This window comes from Cucumis melo, chromosome 5 (assembly GCF_025177605.1).
Source record: "Cucumis melo cultivar AY chromosome 5, USDA_Cmelo_AY_1.0, whole genome shotgun sequence".
Taxonomy (NCBI): Eukaryota; Viridiplantae; Streptophyta; class Magnoliopsida; order Cucurbitales; family Cucurbitaceae; genus Cucumis; species Cucumis melo.
This window is the reverse complement of record NC_066861.1, coordinates 16,608,651-16,626,389: the sequence shown is the minus strand read 5'-3', so window position 1 is coordinate 16,626,389 and position 17,739 is coordinate 16,608,651. Positions and strand designations below refer to the sequence as shown.

The 17,739-nt window shown below is 31.8% G+C and overlaps 1 protein-coding gene and 1 long non-coding RNA gene across 3 annotated transcripts; both read left to right on the top strand.

Moving 5' to 3' along the window:
* Window positions 1–1,498: 1,498 nt before the first annotated feature.
* On the top strand, window positions 1,499–5,986 carry LOC103485862 (uncharacterized). 2 transcript variants are annotated; one of them, XM_051084556.1, is made up of 8 exons: window positions 1,499–1,790; window positions 2,226–2,551; window positions 2,670–2,838; window positions 3,016–3,187; window positions 3,288–3,368; window positions 3,555–3,662; window positions 4,823–5,092; window positions 5,248–5,707. In XM_051084556.1, the coding sequence occupies exons 2-8, from the start codon at window positions 2,257–2,259 to the stop codon at window positions 5,272–5,274; spliced, it is 1,122 nt and encodes a 373-aa protein (XP_050940513.1). In that variant the 5' UTR covers window positions 1,499–1,790; window positions 2,226–2,256; the 3' UTR covers window positions 5,275–5,707. The 2 variants fall into 2 exon arrangements, with proteins under 2 accessions (XP_050940513.1, XP_050940512.1); XM_051084555.1 differs by lacking the exon at window positions 5,248–5,707 and adding an exon at window positions 5,723–5,986 and having other exon boundaries at window positions 1,500–1,790.
* An 8,908-nt stretch (window positions 5,987–14,894) lies between these two features.
* LOC103487516 (uncharacterized) lies at window positions 14,895–15,452 on the top strand. Its single transcript, XR_007821240.1, has 3 exons — window positions 14,895–14,974; window positions 15,247–15,314; window positions 15,399–15,452. It is a non-coding gene; the product is annotated as an uncharacterized LOC103487516 (long non-coding RNA).
* Window positions 15,453–17,739: the final 2,287 nt, after the last annotated feature.

Genomic DNA, 17,739 nt, shown 5'->3' with positions numbered 1-17,739 from the left:
AAAGAGAGTGAGATGAGAGAAGCCATAACAAAGGTTGAAATTTTGTGTTTACCGGAAAAATAGGAATTTTATGGTTTTTTTTTTAATCAATGATAATTAAGGATTAAAAAATGGAGAGTGCAAAGAAAATGAAGGTCAAATGTTAGACTAAGTGATAAAACACAATTACTATTTATCAATGACAATAAATCGCTATTACTATATCTATGGCTATTATCAATGTCTATTAATGATAGTATTTTATCACTAGTGTTTTCTCATTATCATTGATAGTGTTCTATCACTGTCTATTATTGATAAGCAGTGATAGTATAGTCTATCAATGATAAACTATAGTGATCGTATGGTCTATCATTGATAGTGTTCTATAATTGATGACGACGACGATGATGCGATACAAGTCTATCGTTTATAGAGGTTAACAGAGGTCTATTAATGTCTATCACTTATAGAAAATGATAGAAATCAATAACTAATAAAATGTTGATAGAAGTCTACCAATCATAAAAACCAATACCAAGTTTATCTTTAATAGAAGATAATGAAAGTTTATTAGTGATAGAAACTGATTGAAGTCCACCATTGACAAAAACGAATAGAAGTCTATTCAATACATACACTAACACTAATCTATTAATGGCTTGAATTTATTAGTGGATGATGCTACTGTATTACCATTTATTAACCTCAGATGAAATGCAACAATAGAAATCAAATAAAAGGAGAATCATAAAAAAAAAAAAAAACTATTGAAACTAAAACATTGAAGTCAAAGAAATGAAACCAAAGGTAGAATAGAAAGTGATAGGGAATTCTATTGTTGACGGATATTTGGTAGATAATTTTCTTTCTTGATAGAAAATGATATTATTTTATCACAATCTCTCACAAATAGACGATTATAATTGTCTATCAATAATAGTTGATAGATAGATACTCTAGATCCATTAATTCATGAATCTCAAAATATCTCTCTGCCCCAAACATTAAAAAACGAGAAAGAACATTTTTAAAACCTAACAATTGAAGAAGAAAAACAGAAGGGGAAGGAAGAACGTTTTTAGAAGAAGAAGAGGAAATTGTTGAAAAACATTGATGAAGAAGATAAGGGAGAAAAGAAGAAATCAACGATGATGACAATGGAGGAAGAAGAAACCAAATCCAAAAAATCGCGCACAATTGCAATGGAAAAAGGGCAGTTTGGTATTTTTCAAACCATATTGAAGTGTCCGCTTAATAAATAATCAGTGATTGTTTTTTTTTTTTTTTTTTTTTTTTTTTGCGATATGGATATGTTCATTTTTTTTTCACTATATATAGCAATTCCCCCTTTTAAAGCGTGAAAGTTATTTTAAATAAACAACATATACTACCTTCATCTATATACATATTTTTTATTATTATTTTGATTCATAGTGATAAATTTGAAAATAGAAAAAAAAAATAAAAATGAAAAAACCTCTCAAGCTTAACATAAATTATAAATTCACCCTTTTTCATTTTTCATTGGAGAACGTGGCTGAAGAAGCTCGAGTCGACTGTAGTGCCCTTTCCACTAACCGATGATCGGCGTCAGCGATAGAATCTCCCTTCTAAGCGTCATGCTCGAATGTCTAATCGTCTATGGCAACTCCCTCTAATCAATTCCCTTTATTCCCCTCTCTTCCTTCTCCCCAGTATTTAAAGGGACTTTATTTGGCACCCAACTTTCACCATGCTTTTCCTCTATTACCAAGAATTTTCCTTTAAATTGATTGCTTTACATTGTGGGTTTTACGAGATAACTAAAGGTAAAGGCTTTTTTCTTGGGGGGTCTCCCCTCATAGCTTGTGTTCTGCTTTGATGTTTTTAGACCTGGTTGTTTTAGCTAGTTTGATCAACCCATTTTTGTAGAAATGTAGAATCCTATTCTTGGTTATTTATATATCTATATGAGAAGCTTCTTTGTCTATATTAAGCTACCTATGAATAAAAGGGTAGAGAACAAGTTACAGCATTTTCCATCTTTTAAATATGTTCTTATTACATGTTAACTTTTCAATGGGTTTGAACTTTACGTAAACTATCATTGGAATCAAAAGCTTGAGCATGACCTGATAGGGAATACTGTAAACCATTTTTTATGATGTTCTGGCTTGGCAGTTTGTTTGTTTTGAGACTACCTAAAGATTCTCATTGTAATACAACTTTTTATTGGGGGGAATGACTCTTTCCTTTACTCTCAGATACTTCAATTGTTCTATGTGATCTTACTGTATGGCTTATATACCTCCACACAAACGTCATTCAAGGGATGTGGAGAATCCATCTCCTACACCAGAGTCGCTTTCTTCTCAATTCAACAGAAAATTGAATTTGAAACGAAAGTTTAATGCAAGGCTAACTATTGCAAATGCTGAGGGGGCTATCTTTAAATGGTTTGCGATTGGTAGTTCTGATGATGGTAACCAGTTTCCTCCCTGTGTTCATCTTGAGCCATTCTCTGCGCCATCCATTGAACTTAAATGGGGTGAAAAACCTCTAGCTCTGCTGAACTCTAGTGTATCTCAAGGTAATAGAACTATGCCATGGAGTTTCTCTGGTCTTGTTGTATGTATTTAGTACTTTCTGTTGATGAATACACAACTTAATAAAAACGAAGGCATTTGTTTTGTTGTTAATGGTTACAGGGAATAGAGAAGAGGAAGACGAAACCGTAGCAGGACCATGGGAATCTATTGTAGTAAATTTACTGCCAGAATTACTTTTATCGGTTGAGCACATAAAGAACGAACTGTATCAAGATGATGGTGTAAAGCCAAAATTGGTAGCTAGGGTTGGAAAAGTTCTCTTTCATGGGTAAGGAATCCCTTGTTTGTTAGTTAACAAAACATACCATAAGATTTTAATTATCGTCACTGTTTACTTCTGCATGTTACTTGTATAAAATCTTCGTCAAATTATTTTTGAAATATGAGGTTGGCAATTTTTTTTTCCTTCTTTGTTTAGAAGATGGTTATTATCTTTGTTATGCAGGATATCTAAAATTGACAGAAATGAGCTGCTTACTGAAAGGACATTGAGAAAGCTGAAGGGCTTGTTTTATACAAGTGTCTCTGACACTTACATGGAAACCATTACGGAAAGAGTAATTCCACTTATTGGATTAGAGTTTCAAGTGGAAAAAGATATATATACTGTCAAGGTAGTTGTTTTGCCTGTTATGTTATGCTTGCAAGTATTTCAAACTTTGATGCTACTCGATTTTGATTTCCTTTCCTTTTGGTGTATCAATCTTTTTTTTGGTATCAGATAAAGAGTGCCCATCGGTGACTTTATCGTGCAAATGTATTGCTTTGCCCCATTTGAATAATCTTAAACTTTATAAGGTAAACTTTTGTTTGTTTTCCTATCTGATTAATTGTGTAAACTAATGATATCGATATTTTGCTTCTATTTGGGGAGACTAGTCTATCCATGAGTTTAACAGAATTAATTTTTAAGCAATATTGTTTCTACACCAATGAAATGTTATTACTCTAAGTTACTGAGAAAAAATTTGATTTATTTTGTAGGTTGAAATTGACCAAGTGCGCCATATGGTTGGAGATATTTCGTGCCTAAAACAGAATGTTGACATGAGGCTCATGCTATGCTCCAAGAAGAATTTACAAAAGCTGACAGTAGGCCCTCTAAATCAATATATTCAAATTTGATATATAGAAATTCATCTTGGTTTTCTTTATAGCATATTGTGTTTTTTTCATTTGATTTCCAACAGTTTCCATAATTTCACCAACTTCTTATTCATTTAACATTTCAACATTCCTTTCATTGGGATTTTGCAATCTTTTCTTTAAATATTAGATTATCTTATATAGATTAAGCTAAGCATGAGAACCCCTTAGTACCAGTTTATTGATTGAAAATCAATTTTCGTTTCATACCTTATCGAAGCAACAAATTAGTGTGTATGCTTTTATGTGTTACAATTTGCTGTTGTAACTTTTAAGTATATCAATTTGGTTTCTCTAATTTGAAGTTTATAAACATTTAGTTTCTATCATGTCTAATTTGAAGTTAACAATTTGCTCTCCCACTCGTGGGTTTTATGAGTGAACTTGGGGAAAAGGCAATTTACAAATGTATGTGCCATATGTTTGGATTGTTTCCCCTCATAGCATGTGTTCTGCATTTATGTTGTTAGAACTCATTGTATTAGCTAATTTGATCAACCTATTTTGTAGAAATGTAGAATCCTGTTCTTAGGTTTTTATGTATCCATTTAAGAAGCTTCTTTGTCAGTATTAATCTACAAATGAATAAAAAGTAGGGTACAGCTTACTACATATTCAATCTTTTATATATATTCCTAGTGCATGTTAACATTTAATGGGATTTGAACTGAAGATAAACTATCATTGGAATCATGGAAAATATCATCAAAGTCCAGTATTGATTTCTAATTTATTACAATGTAGTATTTAAAATACTTGAAGCTTATAAAACATTTAGTTCTTAAATAGTATATCAATCTGCATTTTATGAACCCCATTAAAATTTAACAAGATGTAATATGAACTAAATTGTTTGAAATGAAGTATATAGACTAAATTGTTACATGCAATGAAATAGTTATCTTGCAATGGTAATACTATTCCTACAAATAGTTAACACCTTCATGCATGAAGCTGAAAAGAACATGCACCTGGACTTGCACAACTAATATTTTGATGTAAAATAAATTCCGTAAAATCCTGCAAAATTCATTCCATTTGATGTTTTTGCTTAGGTGAAGGAATTAAATTAATTATTGAGACCCACCTTAAATCTTGTATGCTAGGATGATGAGATGGAAGGCATAGTAGGTCTTATAAACTCTGCTGTTTTAGACCAAGATATGATGGGTGGCTTAAGATGGCCTCTGGGGAAAGCGACCTCCGGGGATAGATTCAGAGTGCTTGAAGTTTGGCACACTGTTTCCAAGTATTATGTAAACCCATTGTTGAAGCTCCAACTTAGAAATGCCAATCGATATGATCTCAGGACCTCAATTGGTGAAGCGTCAAAAGAGGTTACTCTGAGTCTGAAACGTGTTACTTTTGAACTACTGGTAAGCATCTTCCATACTTTTAGCATTTTGACTTTGATTAACTGACTTCCCTCAGTTTCGCATGAATATGATTTTTGCTCCAAAAAAATATGATGCTTTACATTTGATTGTTAAACCATTAAACTTGTTGCTCTTTTTACATTATGAATTTTTAGGATTGTTCAGGCAAACACTCTTGTTAGATATTTACTTCAAGGAAAACCAATTAACGGTAATGTTGATAAGAAAACGATTACAATTGATAGAAATAAGCACCAGCACTTCTCAATACGTTCTAGAGGGTTGAGTGGTATCCTCTCCCAAGAGCCCCCAGCCTCACTCACACGGACTATTTTTAACTCAACAAAATCAATGTTTAATTATTAGAATGTCCCTTTCTACTAATCATACTAATATTTTTCTAACTAGGAGATCACCAAACAATATAGCTCTATGGTTTATATGGTGATATGATATTGTTCGATTATGTATTTTTGACTGAGAAGATGTTTTATTTTAATTGCTGTGGGGCTATGTTAACAGTTGTATGTTTCTTTCTAAGGAAATGTTTGGATACAATAATGATTTTGAGTGAGCTGAAATGCAGCCAGATTATTGTTTTGGATTATTTTGTTTGTATTTTCTTTGTAGAGAGAAAAAGTTGAGTATGGTGTGATATTTGATATGCTTAAAGACCACCTGAAGCTGTTTTGGAAGCATTTTGTGTGCTCTGCTTCCAGTGATAGTGTGTGAATACCAGGGATTGTTTTGCCAAAGTAAAAATGGTTATATAATGCTGTATTTTCTTTTTCCCTATTGAAGTTTAGAGGTGTGTGAAAAAGTGGAGGACATTTTTTTGTCTTGAGAAATATACTTTGTGAGCTCACCAGTGTTATAAGCAATGTACTTTCTGTATGGTAGGTGTTTTATTTTGATTTAAATCTCATTTACCGCTACTTTTATTTTGATTTAAATCCTCCACGGTCTACGCACTTTATATTTCGGTTTTTTTCAAAAATAGAATAAAATCGCAAAAATATTTACGTTGTATAGAACAATTTTAAAAAAGAAAAAGCCTACATGTCCACAATGTAAAATGACGAAAATACTCTTGTAATTAATTGGTTACACACGCATGAAAAATGTTTTGTATCCGGTTTAAATGATTTTGTATCAAATCTAAATAATCGTGTAATATATCTAAATGATCTATTAGTGATAGTGGTCTACTTTTGTTTATCTGAGATAAATAATTGATCGTTTAGATATTAGCATATGATTATTTAGATCATGTATCAATATCATTTAAATTTTGTATAAAAAAGAAAAAGAAAAAGATAGAGAAAGGAAGAAAGAAGAAATTTTAGAAGAGTAAATGAAAATAATTATAAATACTTACCTACATAATCATAATATTATACTATGAGAATTAACCTTTATATTTTATATTTATTTAATAGTCTTTTTCGTTTAATTTTGGATAAAATTAACATTTTAAAAAATTTGTAATATCATCTTGTTTTGATAAGTCTCATCAATGACTTTTTAAAATGATATTTAGTAAATTCAATATACATTAATATATGCAATTTAGTAGAAAATAGAGGATGCGAAGGGGTGAGTATAGGTGAGTTGGTATAGTGGTTGGTGCTTGTACTCGAATCAACTACCTAACGCTTTAATTACAATAACTTTGAAAAATAAATGAGAGGGTTCTTCCCAACTTTTTATATACGATGATGTATGTACTCTCCTTTTCTTGGAACGTTTTATAGAAATTTTGATATACATTATGATTTATATTTTATTTGATATAAATAAGGGTGAAAGAGTTTTTTCTTGAGGATCTTTTAAAAAATATAAAAAAACGGTAAAATATTTATACCATATAAAAGAATTTCAAAAACGAAAAAAAAAAAGCTCACAGACACACAATGAAAAATATCAAAAATATTCCGTCAATCAAGTCATCAACAAGATGCATAATATATTTGATACACGATCGTTTAGATTTAGCTATTGTTTGCTATACGATTGTTTAGATTTGACTTAATGAAATTTTTCAAAATTCTTTTATTACACAATTGTTTAGATATGTACGATTTTTTTTTAATTCTTTTGATATATGATTGTTTTTTTATTTTTTTAATTCTTTTGGTATATGATTTGACTTAATGACTTAATGATTTTTTTCAAGATTTTTTATGCACGATCTTTTAGATTTGGTTATCCTAATTTTAACGGTGTGGAAAAAAAAGGAAGAAAAGAAGAGAAGAAAAATAATGGAAAGAAATCGCAATGAAAAAAAGAAAGAGAAAAAGAAGAAAGACGATAGAAAGAAATCAAATTTGGTTGTTCAAATCTACGTTAAAAACAAGAGAAAAAATAAGAAAGACGATGAAAAGAAATCACAATGGAAAACAAAAAGAAGAGAAAAGGAAAAAAGACAATAGAAAAAATCGCAGCAAATGAGAGAAGAAAGATGAAAGGACAAACCTGTAATATTTATAAAATGACTAATTTTATGAACTTTGTTACCCAAACCGTAAATATTTTAGTAATTCGTTGAATAATATACGCTTCTACTTTATATGTATGTTTTATGTTGAGCATAAGTCATTTCTAATTTATATATTGTATTCAATGCTTTTGCTTATTTGAAAATTGTGAGGTTTAAAAATTAATGTGAAATGGTTAATTCATTTTTGTTAGGGAGCTGCTGTTGAGGTTTTATTTATTGGAAATTCTAACTACTTGAATTAAATTTATTTTATATATATATATATATATATATATATACACTTGGTGTGATTGTTTAACATTGAGTCGGTCTATAATTTATAAATTTTGTTATATTTCATATGTTGGTTTGATTCATGTCGAGCATTGATATATTACATATATTTGGAATAATATTTTCAAATACCTTCAACAATGTTTTAACTTTTGAGATAGGTTTAAAAATAACTAAGAATGAATAAATTTGCTAGATGAATGATAATCCACTTATATGAAAATGGAAATATTTTAGATGTGAAAACATACTAATGAATAAGTTATATCAAAACTTGTACCATCGGACAAATGGAACTATTATATTGTCAAACGTATAAAAACAATGTTTTATAGTATATTAAACTCGGTATGTTTAATATATTTGTTAAAATATTTTAAATATTTAAATACAATGTTCTAAAGTACAATTAGAAAAATAACGAGTCAAAAGAACGTTGTCATTAGAATGGAAAATAATCTTTATAATTGAATAAAAAGAAAACCTCAACTACTGTTCGTTTAGTACAACAATTAGGGTTAGAGAATTCAAACCTCTCACCAAAATGGAAGGTGATACTAATTACTGTTAATCTCGTTTGGGATAATCTCAACTATTTAATACTTTATAATAAATGTGTTTTCTCTCTAACATAACTATAAAATAGATTATCCTAATAAATAGGTGTGCATAACTGGGCACCTTTTAGGGAGCTTTTGGCACACGGGTTCATATCTGATGGAGTTCTGATGCTTGAAAAATACAGATGCCAGTGTTTGGGTGTAGGATTTTGGGAATTTAGATTTCTTATGCTTGTATTTAGGGTGTTGGTCTTGGATTTCTGGGTTTAGCTAATCTATTTAGTTTTTTTCTTTTTTTACGAATTGTACCTCCTCAAATTTTTAATTGATCTTTTTTTCATACTTTGTATCTTTAATCCAATTTCTTGACTCTATTGATTTTCATGACAATAGTGTAAAAACTTATGTCATCGAATAAGTTTACGAAACTTTCAATCAAGCAACATTAAAAAATGTCTAATAGGTTTCAAAATAAGCATAACCAAAAGGATAATGCAAAAATAAAAATCAAATAGAGTTACATTTAGTAATAGTTATGGTTGCCTTTCTATGATATGCATGCAATATATTTTAAACCACTTTTATCAGAAGAGTTCAAATTAAAATTTGGTTTTTTTACACATTTTTTTTAAGTCAATCGAAATAAGTCTTAATTCTTACGATTAAATTGACCAACAAAAAAAAATGAAAAATGTTATTAAACTAAAAATAAACCATGATATATATGATATATATGTACAATTTCTAGTATATTAATATATTGGTAATATTACCAATATATTAATATTTAATTTATACTTGAGATCACAATAGATAGGTCATCAATTTTCATCTTGGAAAAATATAACAAAATAAAGAAAATCTCCTAAAATTAAAGAAAGATTAATTTTAAACACAAAGATTAATTTTAAACACAAAAGAGAAAAGAGATATGTTGAATAAGAAATTTTGGAACCAATCACAAATTGCCACATCATTTACTAAAATAATTATATTTGAGATTAACTAAAAATTGGCATGTGTCCCAAATTAAATTTAAAGAAAAATTGGATAATTCTAATGATGTCACGTGTCTTTGTTATGACAATTAGGTCAAATTAATTATTTTGGTTCAATTAAATATTATTTAGTTAGGTTAAAATTCAATTGATTGAGCCCAAAAATAAGCTTAATTTAGTCTAAAATAAAATATGACCCAAATCCATGTGATTGAGCCCATGGGTATGGTCCATGGACCAGAACAGGCTCAAGTCCATAAAAGCCCACTAGGGAACTTTATAAATAGAGGAGTTCTCTTCATTTGTGGGGTTGAAAATTTTTGACTCCAGAAGGTCTAGAGAGAATTCTCCCAAGAAATAGAAGCCTCCTCAACTCCTGAAGTCGACCACCCTCGAAGATTGAAGCTTCTTCGAAGATACAACCTTTCTTCGAAGACTCCAACTTTAAGAACACCTTTGAAGATTGAAGCTCCTTTGAAGATCCAAGTTTTCTTCCAAGTCTCCAACTTCAAGAACACCTTTGAAGATTGAAGCTCCTTTGAAGATACAAGATTTCTTCCAAGACTCCAACTTCAAGAACATTACGTGCTTCACTTCCTCAAATCAAGCGTAAGCATCCAGCCGAGAGAGAATCAGAGGATCAATTTCTAGAGATCGAACCACATCGCATCGAATCTACATAAATACAATATTAACACAAGTTCAACTCCACGAATCAAATTTCTTCGAAAATCTCGTGTGAACAAGATAATTAAAAAAGATGATCTTATTATAATTATTATTTTTAAAAAAACTCCAAAAGAAAAGAAAATAGAAGAATGAAAAAATTCGTATTTTAAAAAACATTATTGTGATTAAATCAAATGTGTATTTGGAATGACTTAGAAAAAAAATTCTTCAAGGTTTGCACCAGTTGCCGGAGTTGGTGGCTAGAAGTTCGCTTGCGAAGTTGTCAGAAATGACACCCAATGGTAGGCCAAAAATGGTCACCAGGGGTGGTATTCGAAGTTGGTTGACGAATTTTCTAGATTTAATTAGAAAAGAAAAGTAATCATGGGCTCGAATAGTGTTTTACTATTCAAACTCATGGAAAAAGGTGTAAAAAACCTTGGTGAAGATGGTTGTTGATTAAAACGATTGGTTGGCTGTCGACCATCATGACAATTGGTCTCCCAAGGGTCATGGATATTGCTTATTGACCATCACTACGATTGTTTGTTAATAGGCATGACATCGTTAATTAACGACAATGATTGTTTCCATTGATCAAGATGTTCACTTGATGACAGTAACGTCCAAAGTTGTAGGTCACCAACGATCAAGATGATTGGTTACTGACGATCGATAATCATGGGCAACGATCAAGATGATATGGAGCCAATGGTTAAGATGATCGATCGTCATGACTGTTGATCGATCATGATCGATCATCAATGTTGATCGTGAAGTAGGCTAATGTTTATTGTCAACGGTCATCAATGATTGTGTTGATAAGAGGTTAAAATGAAAATTTTTCTAGAAGAAGAAGAAGATAAGGGAACTTCTGGAAATTTTCCTAAGGATACTTAATGGGCCTCCAGGAAGGTTTATGCTAAGCATGGCTAAATTAAACACTAAGTTTCCACGTGCACCACTAAGAGTAGGATACTTAATGGGCTACGTGGAGAGGTTTAAGCTACCATGTGCACCACTAAGAGTAGGAGCTGGTAAATTATTAAGAGTTTTGGGATGACTAATCCAATTATGGACTAGTATAAATAGGCGGTGAAGTCAGACCATTCAAAAGTCTGTTGTTGAAAATCTAAAAAAGAAAAAAAGCTAAGTGTTTGAATTACTATGGAAGGACTACATGAGAAGAAGAAAATCATAAGCAAGTGGAGTCTAAGGCTATTAAGTTTCTAAGTTTGTGAGTGTTTTTCTTAAAATTGTTTATTTAAAATCTTTCTTTTTAAATTTCTACTAATTTGAAATAATATTTGATTAATGAGTGTTTCCAAATGGAGTTTCAAATCAAAAGTTTATGCTTTGATCAAAGAATGATTTATGTGTTTCCAATGATTGTAAAATAGTGTTTATGTTGGAATTTATGTTCTAAAACTCGTAGTTTGTAATCATATTCTATTCAATAAAATCGTTAATGAGAAAATGACTACTATAATCTTAAATCCAATAAACTAAGATCTGAAGGCTATTTTGAGTAAACTTGAACTTTATATAAAGACATAAATATGGATTAAGTTCGAGTAAATAGCCTTAATAGTCTATTGTATATAAATAAAGGTTGGACGCCTTATTCAGAGATACTATGAATGCGGTCCACTTTTGTAGATAATACAAACGATGTAATCCTGAATCGTTCATGTAGAGACATGAAAGAGGGGGCATGCTATGTAAAAGGTTTACATAAGACAGAACCATGAAATAATCACTTTTACGTAATAACGTTGTTTACTGTTTAAAACTGACTATTTTGATTATTGATGACCTAGGTAACTTAATCTTAATCCTGAGCTAACTGTGAACTCCTGTTCACACGAGATTATCTTTAGATTTGCATAGGTAAAGGCAACTCATTAGCGTTGGCCCAATAAGCCTCTCTTTTTAGGGATAAGATCGGATGAATAGTTGGGAACATAGGGTGCAAGACGGAATTCACTCCTACCCGTTTTATGGTTAGTAGATAGGTTGTTCCCTTAAGAATTGAATCCAAGTCTTGAACATAGGGGCCCCAACCTCTCAATGATCTGAGAGGGATTCGTTTTATAGGTTGGACCTTAAACCAAATGTTCAATAGTGGATCAGTGAGACTTAAGGAACAAGATGTAGTCTCAGGGGTAAAAATGGTATTTTGACTCAGCCGAGGTTACGAACAACCTGTGAAGGATTAACTTACTGATTATGGTTATATCAAATGGACAGAAATATATTTATTGTGAGGGGAGTGCAACTACGAGATTTTAGTGGAATGACTCGTTAGTTAACGAATGTTGATTAACTTGGTCTAAAAGGGTTTAGCCAGTTAATCTCGGATCGTTGTAGCCCATGATCTATTGGTCACTAGAAGAAATCTGGTCTTTAATGTCAGGTGGAAAAAATGAAAAATAAGCTTTAATGTCGGTTTTCAAAAGGCGGATGTTTAATGTCGGTTTTAAACCGACATTAAAGCTTTATCTTTAATGTCGGTTTAAAACCGACATTAAACATCATGTTTTTTAGAACCGACATTAAAGGTCTTTTTTATTTTATTTTTTATTTTTTTTAATTTTGTAAAAAGTTGAATTTTTCTCTCCCTTACTTTACTCTTTTCTCCTTTCTTCTCTACCAAACCCTAGACTTTACTCTTTTCTCCTTTCTTCTCTACCAAACCCTACGAAAGAAGGTTTTCTCTCAACATTTCTTCCCTTTATTCCTTTCTCAATCTCATCACTTTCTCCCCTCTCTTCTCTGATCAGTCGCCAACGTGTGTGAACTCGTCGCCGTGCTATCATCGGAGGCAGCTTCTTCCGTTGCCGCATCGCGCTCGTGCCTCACGTGGAACACTCACCCTCCTCACCATCGGCACGTTACCGGCTCGGGATGTCCGGTAAATGAATATAGAAAAGATTAAATATTATTTTATTATTATTATTATTATTATTTTGCCACTCTATTTTTACTCTTTCAGGTTTTCGCGGACAAAACCCTAGCCCTAACTAATCCGCCCCTCGTCGTATTCTGATCTGATTCTACTTTCTATACACCTGAAATCTGTTTCCGACCGCCCAGATCTCAGATCCGTTGTTCTTACGAATTTAGTTGGTGGCTTTCTTGTTCGTGGCTTGGATTTCATCTCGCATTTCCTTTGATTCTCGAGTTGTTCTCATCGGATTTTTCATTTTCAGGTTTCGAGAAAGGTGTTAGAGGTTAGATTTCTTAATTTTTACGCGTTAACTCTCTGTTTTGGATGATGATGATAATCGCTGGCGGTTATTCAGAATTGATGTTTTTCTGATGCTTTTATTTTATTTTATTTCGTTTTGATGAATTTAGGTTTTTTTGAAGTTTAGCATTTGAATTCGCAGGCTTTAAGGAATTGTATTAAGTTTTTTACGAGATTCTGGATTTTCATTTCCACTCTGTTTGGGATTTTTGGATGCTGTCGGTTGGGTTTGCGGGATTGTTAGCTACTGGCTTTGCAGATTTGGAGGAATATATATTGGATGGGAGAAGAAGCAGCTGTTTTGGCTGCAGTTTGCAAAACAGAACTTGAAGAAGAAGAAGAAGAAGGTATGAAATTTCTTTTTCCCTTTTATTGTTTTGGAGTATATAGTTTATTTATATACATTTGTGGACCAAGTAATTTTTCAGAGCTTCTTTTAAAAGGGATTGTTTTGAAAAATATCAGCAAAATGGTGAACTTCTTGTTTTTATTGTTTCAATTGTTTTTAACTTATAGAAGTGGAATATTTTATTTGTGATTAAAAACCATCAAAAAGCATTAGTCAATAGTGGAATGTTTTTAACTTTTGTGTTGTTGTCCATAATTTAGGCTGGTAAGATAAAATATTAACAGATGGTAAGATAAAATACCTATGTCTATAATTTTCGTTTCCTTAATATTTAATTATCTTGTTCATGATAATTCTTTAATATGAACTTTCTACTTGTTCTTTTGTTCTATAGAATTTTGACATGTCCTTCTTGTCTATTTATTTTTATTTTATAACGTAGTAGTTCTAAAAGATTATTTGCTTAGTGTACTTTATGACTTTGAAACATTATTTTTTAGTACCTTTTGAGGTCTTAAGAGCCATAAAGCAAGATAAAGATAATCAATAAGTTAAATATAAAGAAACTCAATAACAAACATTCTGAAGCCATGATAAATATATTGAATATCATGACACTATTCCTAGTAAAATGTGGCAGCATGACAACCTTCTGGTTGGATTGTGTTCAAATAAATGGAAACTTTATGGGTTGTTCAGATTAATATAGCAAAATATTAAAATCTATCTATGATGGAACGGACTACTTTTTGTGTCTATCTGAATCATGATGGACATAAACAGTAGTCTATTTTGGTCTATCGTTATGTATCATAGGTAAATTATGATTTTTACTATACTTTTAGGTATTTTTAGAAGTTTTGTCATTTAAAATATTTCTCCTTGTGTTATCTCTCTTGTGCATGTGAAATAATCTAGCTACCATCTGAATATTTTATTGGTCTATGAGGATAAAACTTGTTTCAGGTGTTCAAGTATACAGGAAGTTCTACTCTGAAGAGAAAGAACTGTCCAATGGTGTCCTTGGGATTCATGTCAAAAAATCTGTTGTCCAGCCATACATTATTTTGTCCAATGTTTTTAACTGCATATTCATGAAAGTTTAGAGGTGGTGCTTAATTTTCAACTTGGTGCAACTTATTGTTCCATGTCCAAAATTCTATCTACTTTTGTTGATAGTTTTTTTTCTCCATATTTGCAGCAGGGAATCTATGTTGCTGGTTTGCGAGAAGAGATTGTTGCTTCTTCTGAGCAAGTTCTCGATCTTATGGAATTTGGAGAATGTAATTTAAATTTCCAAAGAATACAATCCTTTGCTTCCTCCTTAAAGAGCTTAATGGAATTCTATTGGGTTAATAATTCTAAACTTCTGATTTTGAGACTGAAGAGTTGAATAGGGAGCGTTTTGAATTTTTTACCTCTTGAAATGATTTCATTTTCATTTCTATTTTGATCTCTTAGAAGCCAATACCTCTGGTTTGTTAGGACTTTGTCTGCCTCTTCTTAAATATATTAGTGATTGAAAGTAATTTTAACAACTTGTTTATACATTCAGCTCATCGTCATATTGGAGAGACAAATATGAATTTGTACAGTAGTAGATCCCACACTATTTTCCGCATGGTAAACTCAACATCCTTCCAATTCTGCAAGTCATTCAGCTATTGTTTTTATTTCCCCCCTCTATCTTACTTAATAATGAAATAGATAATTGAGAGTCGGGATAAAGTTGAAGATGGAGAAGCTGGAAATTCTTGTGATGTTGTTCGTATTTCAGTTCTGGTATGTGGTTCCTATAATAATCAGCTATTCTACTTGCTTTTCATTCCATTATTCATTTAGCAATTACCTTGTTATTGTGACTAGAAGATGGACCCATCATCTACCCATGTTGGCTAAAAGCTTATCTTTCTTTCAAAGAATTGTGGAAGAAAGAATCGCTTAGAATTATGGGGTGTTGTCCTTTCAATCAAACGCAAAGCTTTTTGGATTCCTATTGTTAGAAGTGAAGTATGGTTGATAAAGGTGGAAAGATGCTCTCCTCTTTATTCATTTAACTCATACTTGCAGGCTGGTTAGGAAAGGGTAATATAAACTTGTGAATAATTTCCACTAGAAGAAATATAGGCTTTAATGTCGCTTGGGAAAAATAAAAAAAGAACATTTATGTCGGTTTTGAAAAGGCGGATCTTTAATGTCGGTTTTCCACCGACATTAAAGACTAAGCTTTAATGTCGGTTTTAAAACGACATTAAAGGTCCGCCATTTTGAGAACCGACATTAAAGGTCCATTTAAATTTTAATTTTAATATTTTTATTTTGTGAAAAAATAGACACTTTAATGTCGGTTTTCCACCGACATTAAAGGTCCATTTAATTTTTTTTTAATAATTGTTTTTGTGAAAATAACATTCTCTCTCTTACTTTACCTTTTCGACCGTCTGCTATTCGATTCCAAATCTATTCGACCCTCGTCTTCTCCGAACGATTCTCCTTCATTTCTTCTCCGAATCTCCTTCATTTCTTCTCCGATCGACGCCACAATTTTAATCGACGTCGCCATTTTATCGCCGCCACCATTTCTATCGCCGCCACCATTTCTATCGCCGCCACCATTCCTATCGATTGTTGTTCTGTTCGCCCACCCTTGGAATCAAATTTGGCCGCATTTCTCTCCTTCTAAAGAAACTCGTCCGGTTGTCCGCGTTCACAGCAATCGTGTTCACAGCAACCGCGTTCACAGCAACCAGGTTTTTTGAAACTCATCCGCTCGTCCGCGTTCACATCAACCAGCAACCAGGTTCGCCCACCCTTGGAATCAAATTCGTCCGACGTTCACAAAATACATCCTCTCACGGTAAAATTTCCATCTTCTTTCATTTGGGGTTTTTAGCATGTTTTTTGATTTCGATTTAGATTATGGATTCTTAGACAAGGGAAAGTTGTCAAGGCATTGGAAGATTTGTGTTGCGGGCTTTATTGGCGTCGACGAATCTTGAAAAGCATAAATTAATTACAATAATGCTGTAAATAAGGATGAAATGGCTGGAGTTGCGTTTAGTATAAGCTTCTTGTATTTGGTAGATGAGGTGTAGTGACAGGTAGGCAACCAGGTTAGAGATGTTGTGCTATGTTAAAATGTTGGTCAAACTGGAAGTTCTTACTTTCTACTGGGTTCATAGAAAGGAATCAAAAAACTATTCTCTTTAGAATTAGCTTAACTTGGGCAGGAAAATGAATGGAGAAAATAAAGCTATATCATTGTTGTAGTTGCAAGAAGTTCTTATAATATCGGCAATAAAGTAGGAATGTAGAGACTTTTATATTTTAGAGACCATATGCAGCTATGTAATAGTGGAGGTGATCTTCAAAAATCAGTGTAATTGATCTTGTTTTCTAATTTTCTAATTTTTTATGGTTTAGGTGAGGATATATTCTAATTTTCTAGACCATATGCAACTTTTTTCTAATTTTCTAGACCATATGCAACTGTTTTCTTATCTTCTCTTGTTTCCATCTCACCTTTCCGCTTGGATGATTTAGGTGAGGATATAGTTTGCATCGGTGTCATTCTTCGTGATTCTCACGGTACTGCTGAGGTTAAGAGTGTTACTGGCAATAAGATCTTGCGCATTCTTAAAGCTCATGGTATTGTACTTGTTCTTCTTGTTCATCAATTCGAAATTTTAATGTATTAGTTTTAGGTTTTAGCTATTACCAGGATAGATATGGATGATTGAGTATATGTTAATGAATTAGTTTTAGGTTTTAGCTGTTGTGGTAATTGAATGTGTGTTTTTTTATTACTATCAAAAGGGCTTGCTCCGGAGATTCCTGAGGATCTTTACCATTTGATTAAGAAGGCTGTCTCGATTTGAAAGCATTTGGAAAGGAATAGGAAGGACAAAGACTCCAAGTTCAAGTTGATTCTTGTTGATTCTTGATATCTAATATTTATTTTTTTTATGGTATCAAACACGTTGGCTACATAAATTTGAATCTTTTATTTAATAGGGTATCACACAAGAGGTTACGAATTTTGTGGGTG

What these genes read in the sequence shown, in the direction of transcription:
- LOC103485862 (XM_051084555.1), top strand. Translation starts at nt 2,257, where the DNA reads ATGGCTTATATACCTCCACACAAACGTCATTCAAGGGATGTGGAGAAT. An exon ending in GAACTCTAGTGTATCTCAAG is followed by an intron (nt 2,552 to 2,669) that starts GTAATAGAACTA and finishes TAATGGTTACAG; the next exon opens with GGAATAGAGAAGAGGAAGAC. An exon ending in ATAATCTTAAACTTTATAAG is followed by an intron (nt 3,369 to 3,554) that starts GTAAACTTTTGT and finishes TTTATTTTGTAG; the next exon opens with GTTGAAATTGACCAAGTGCG.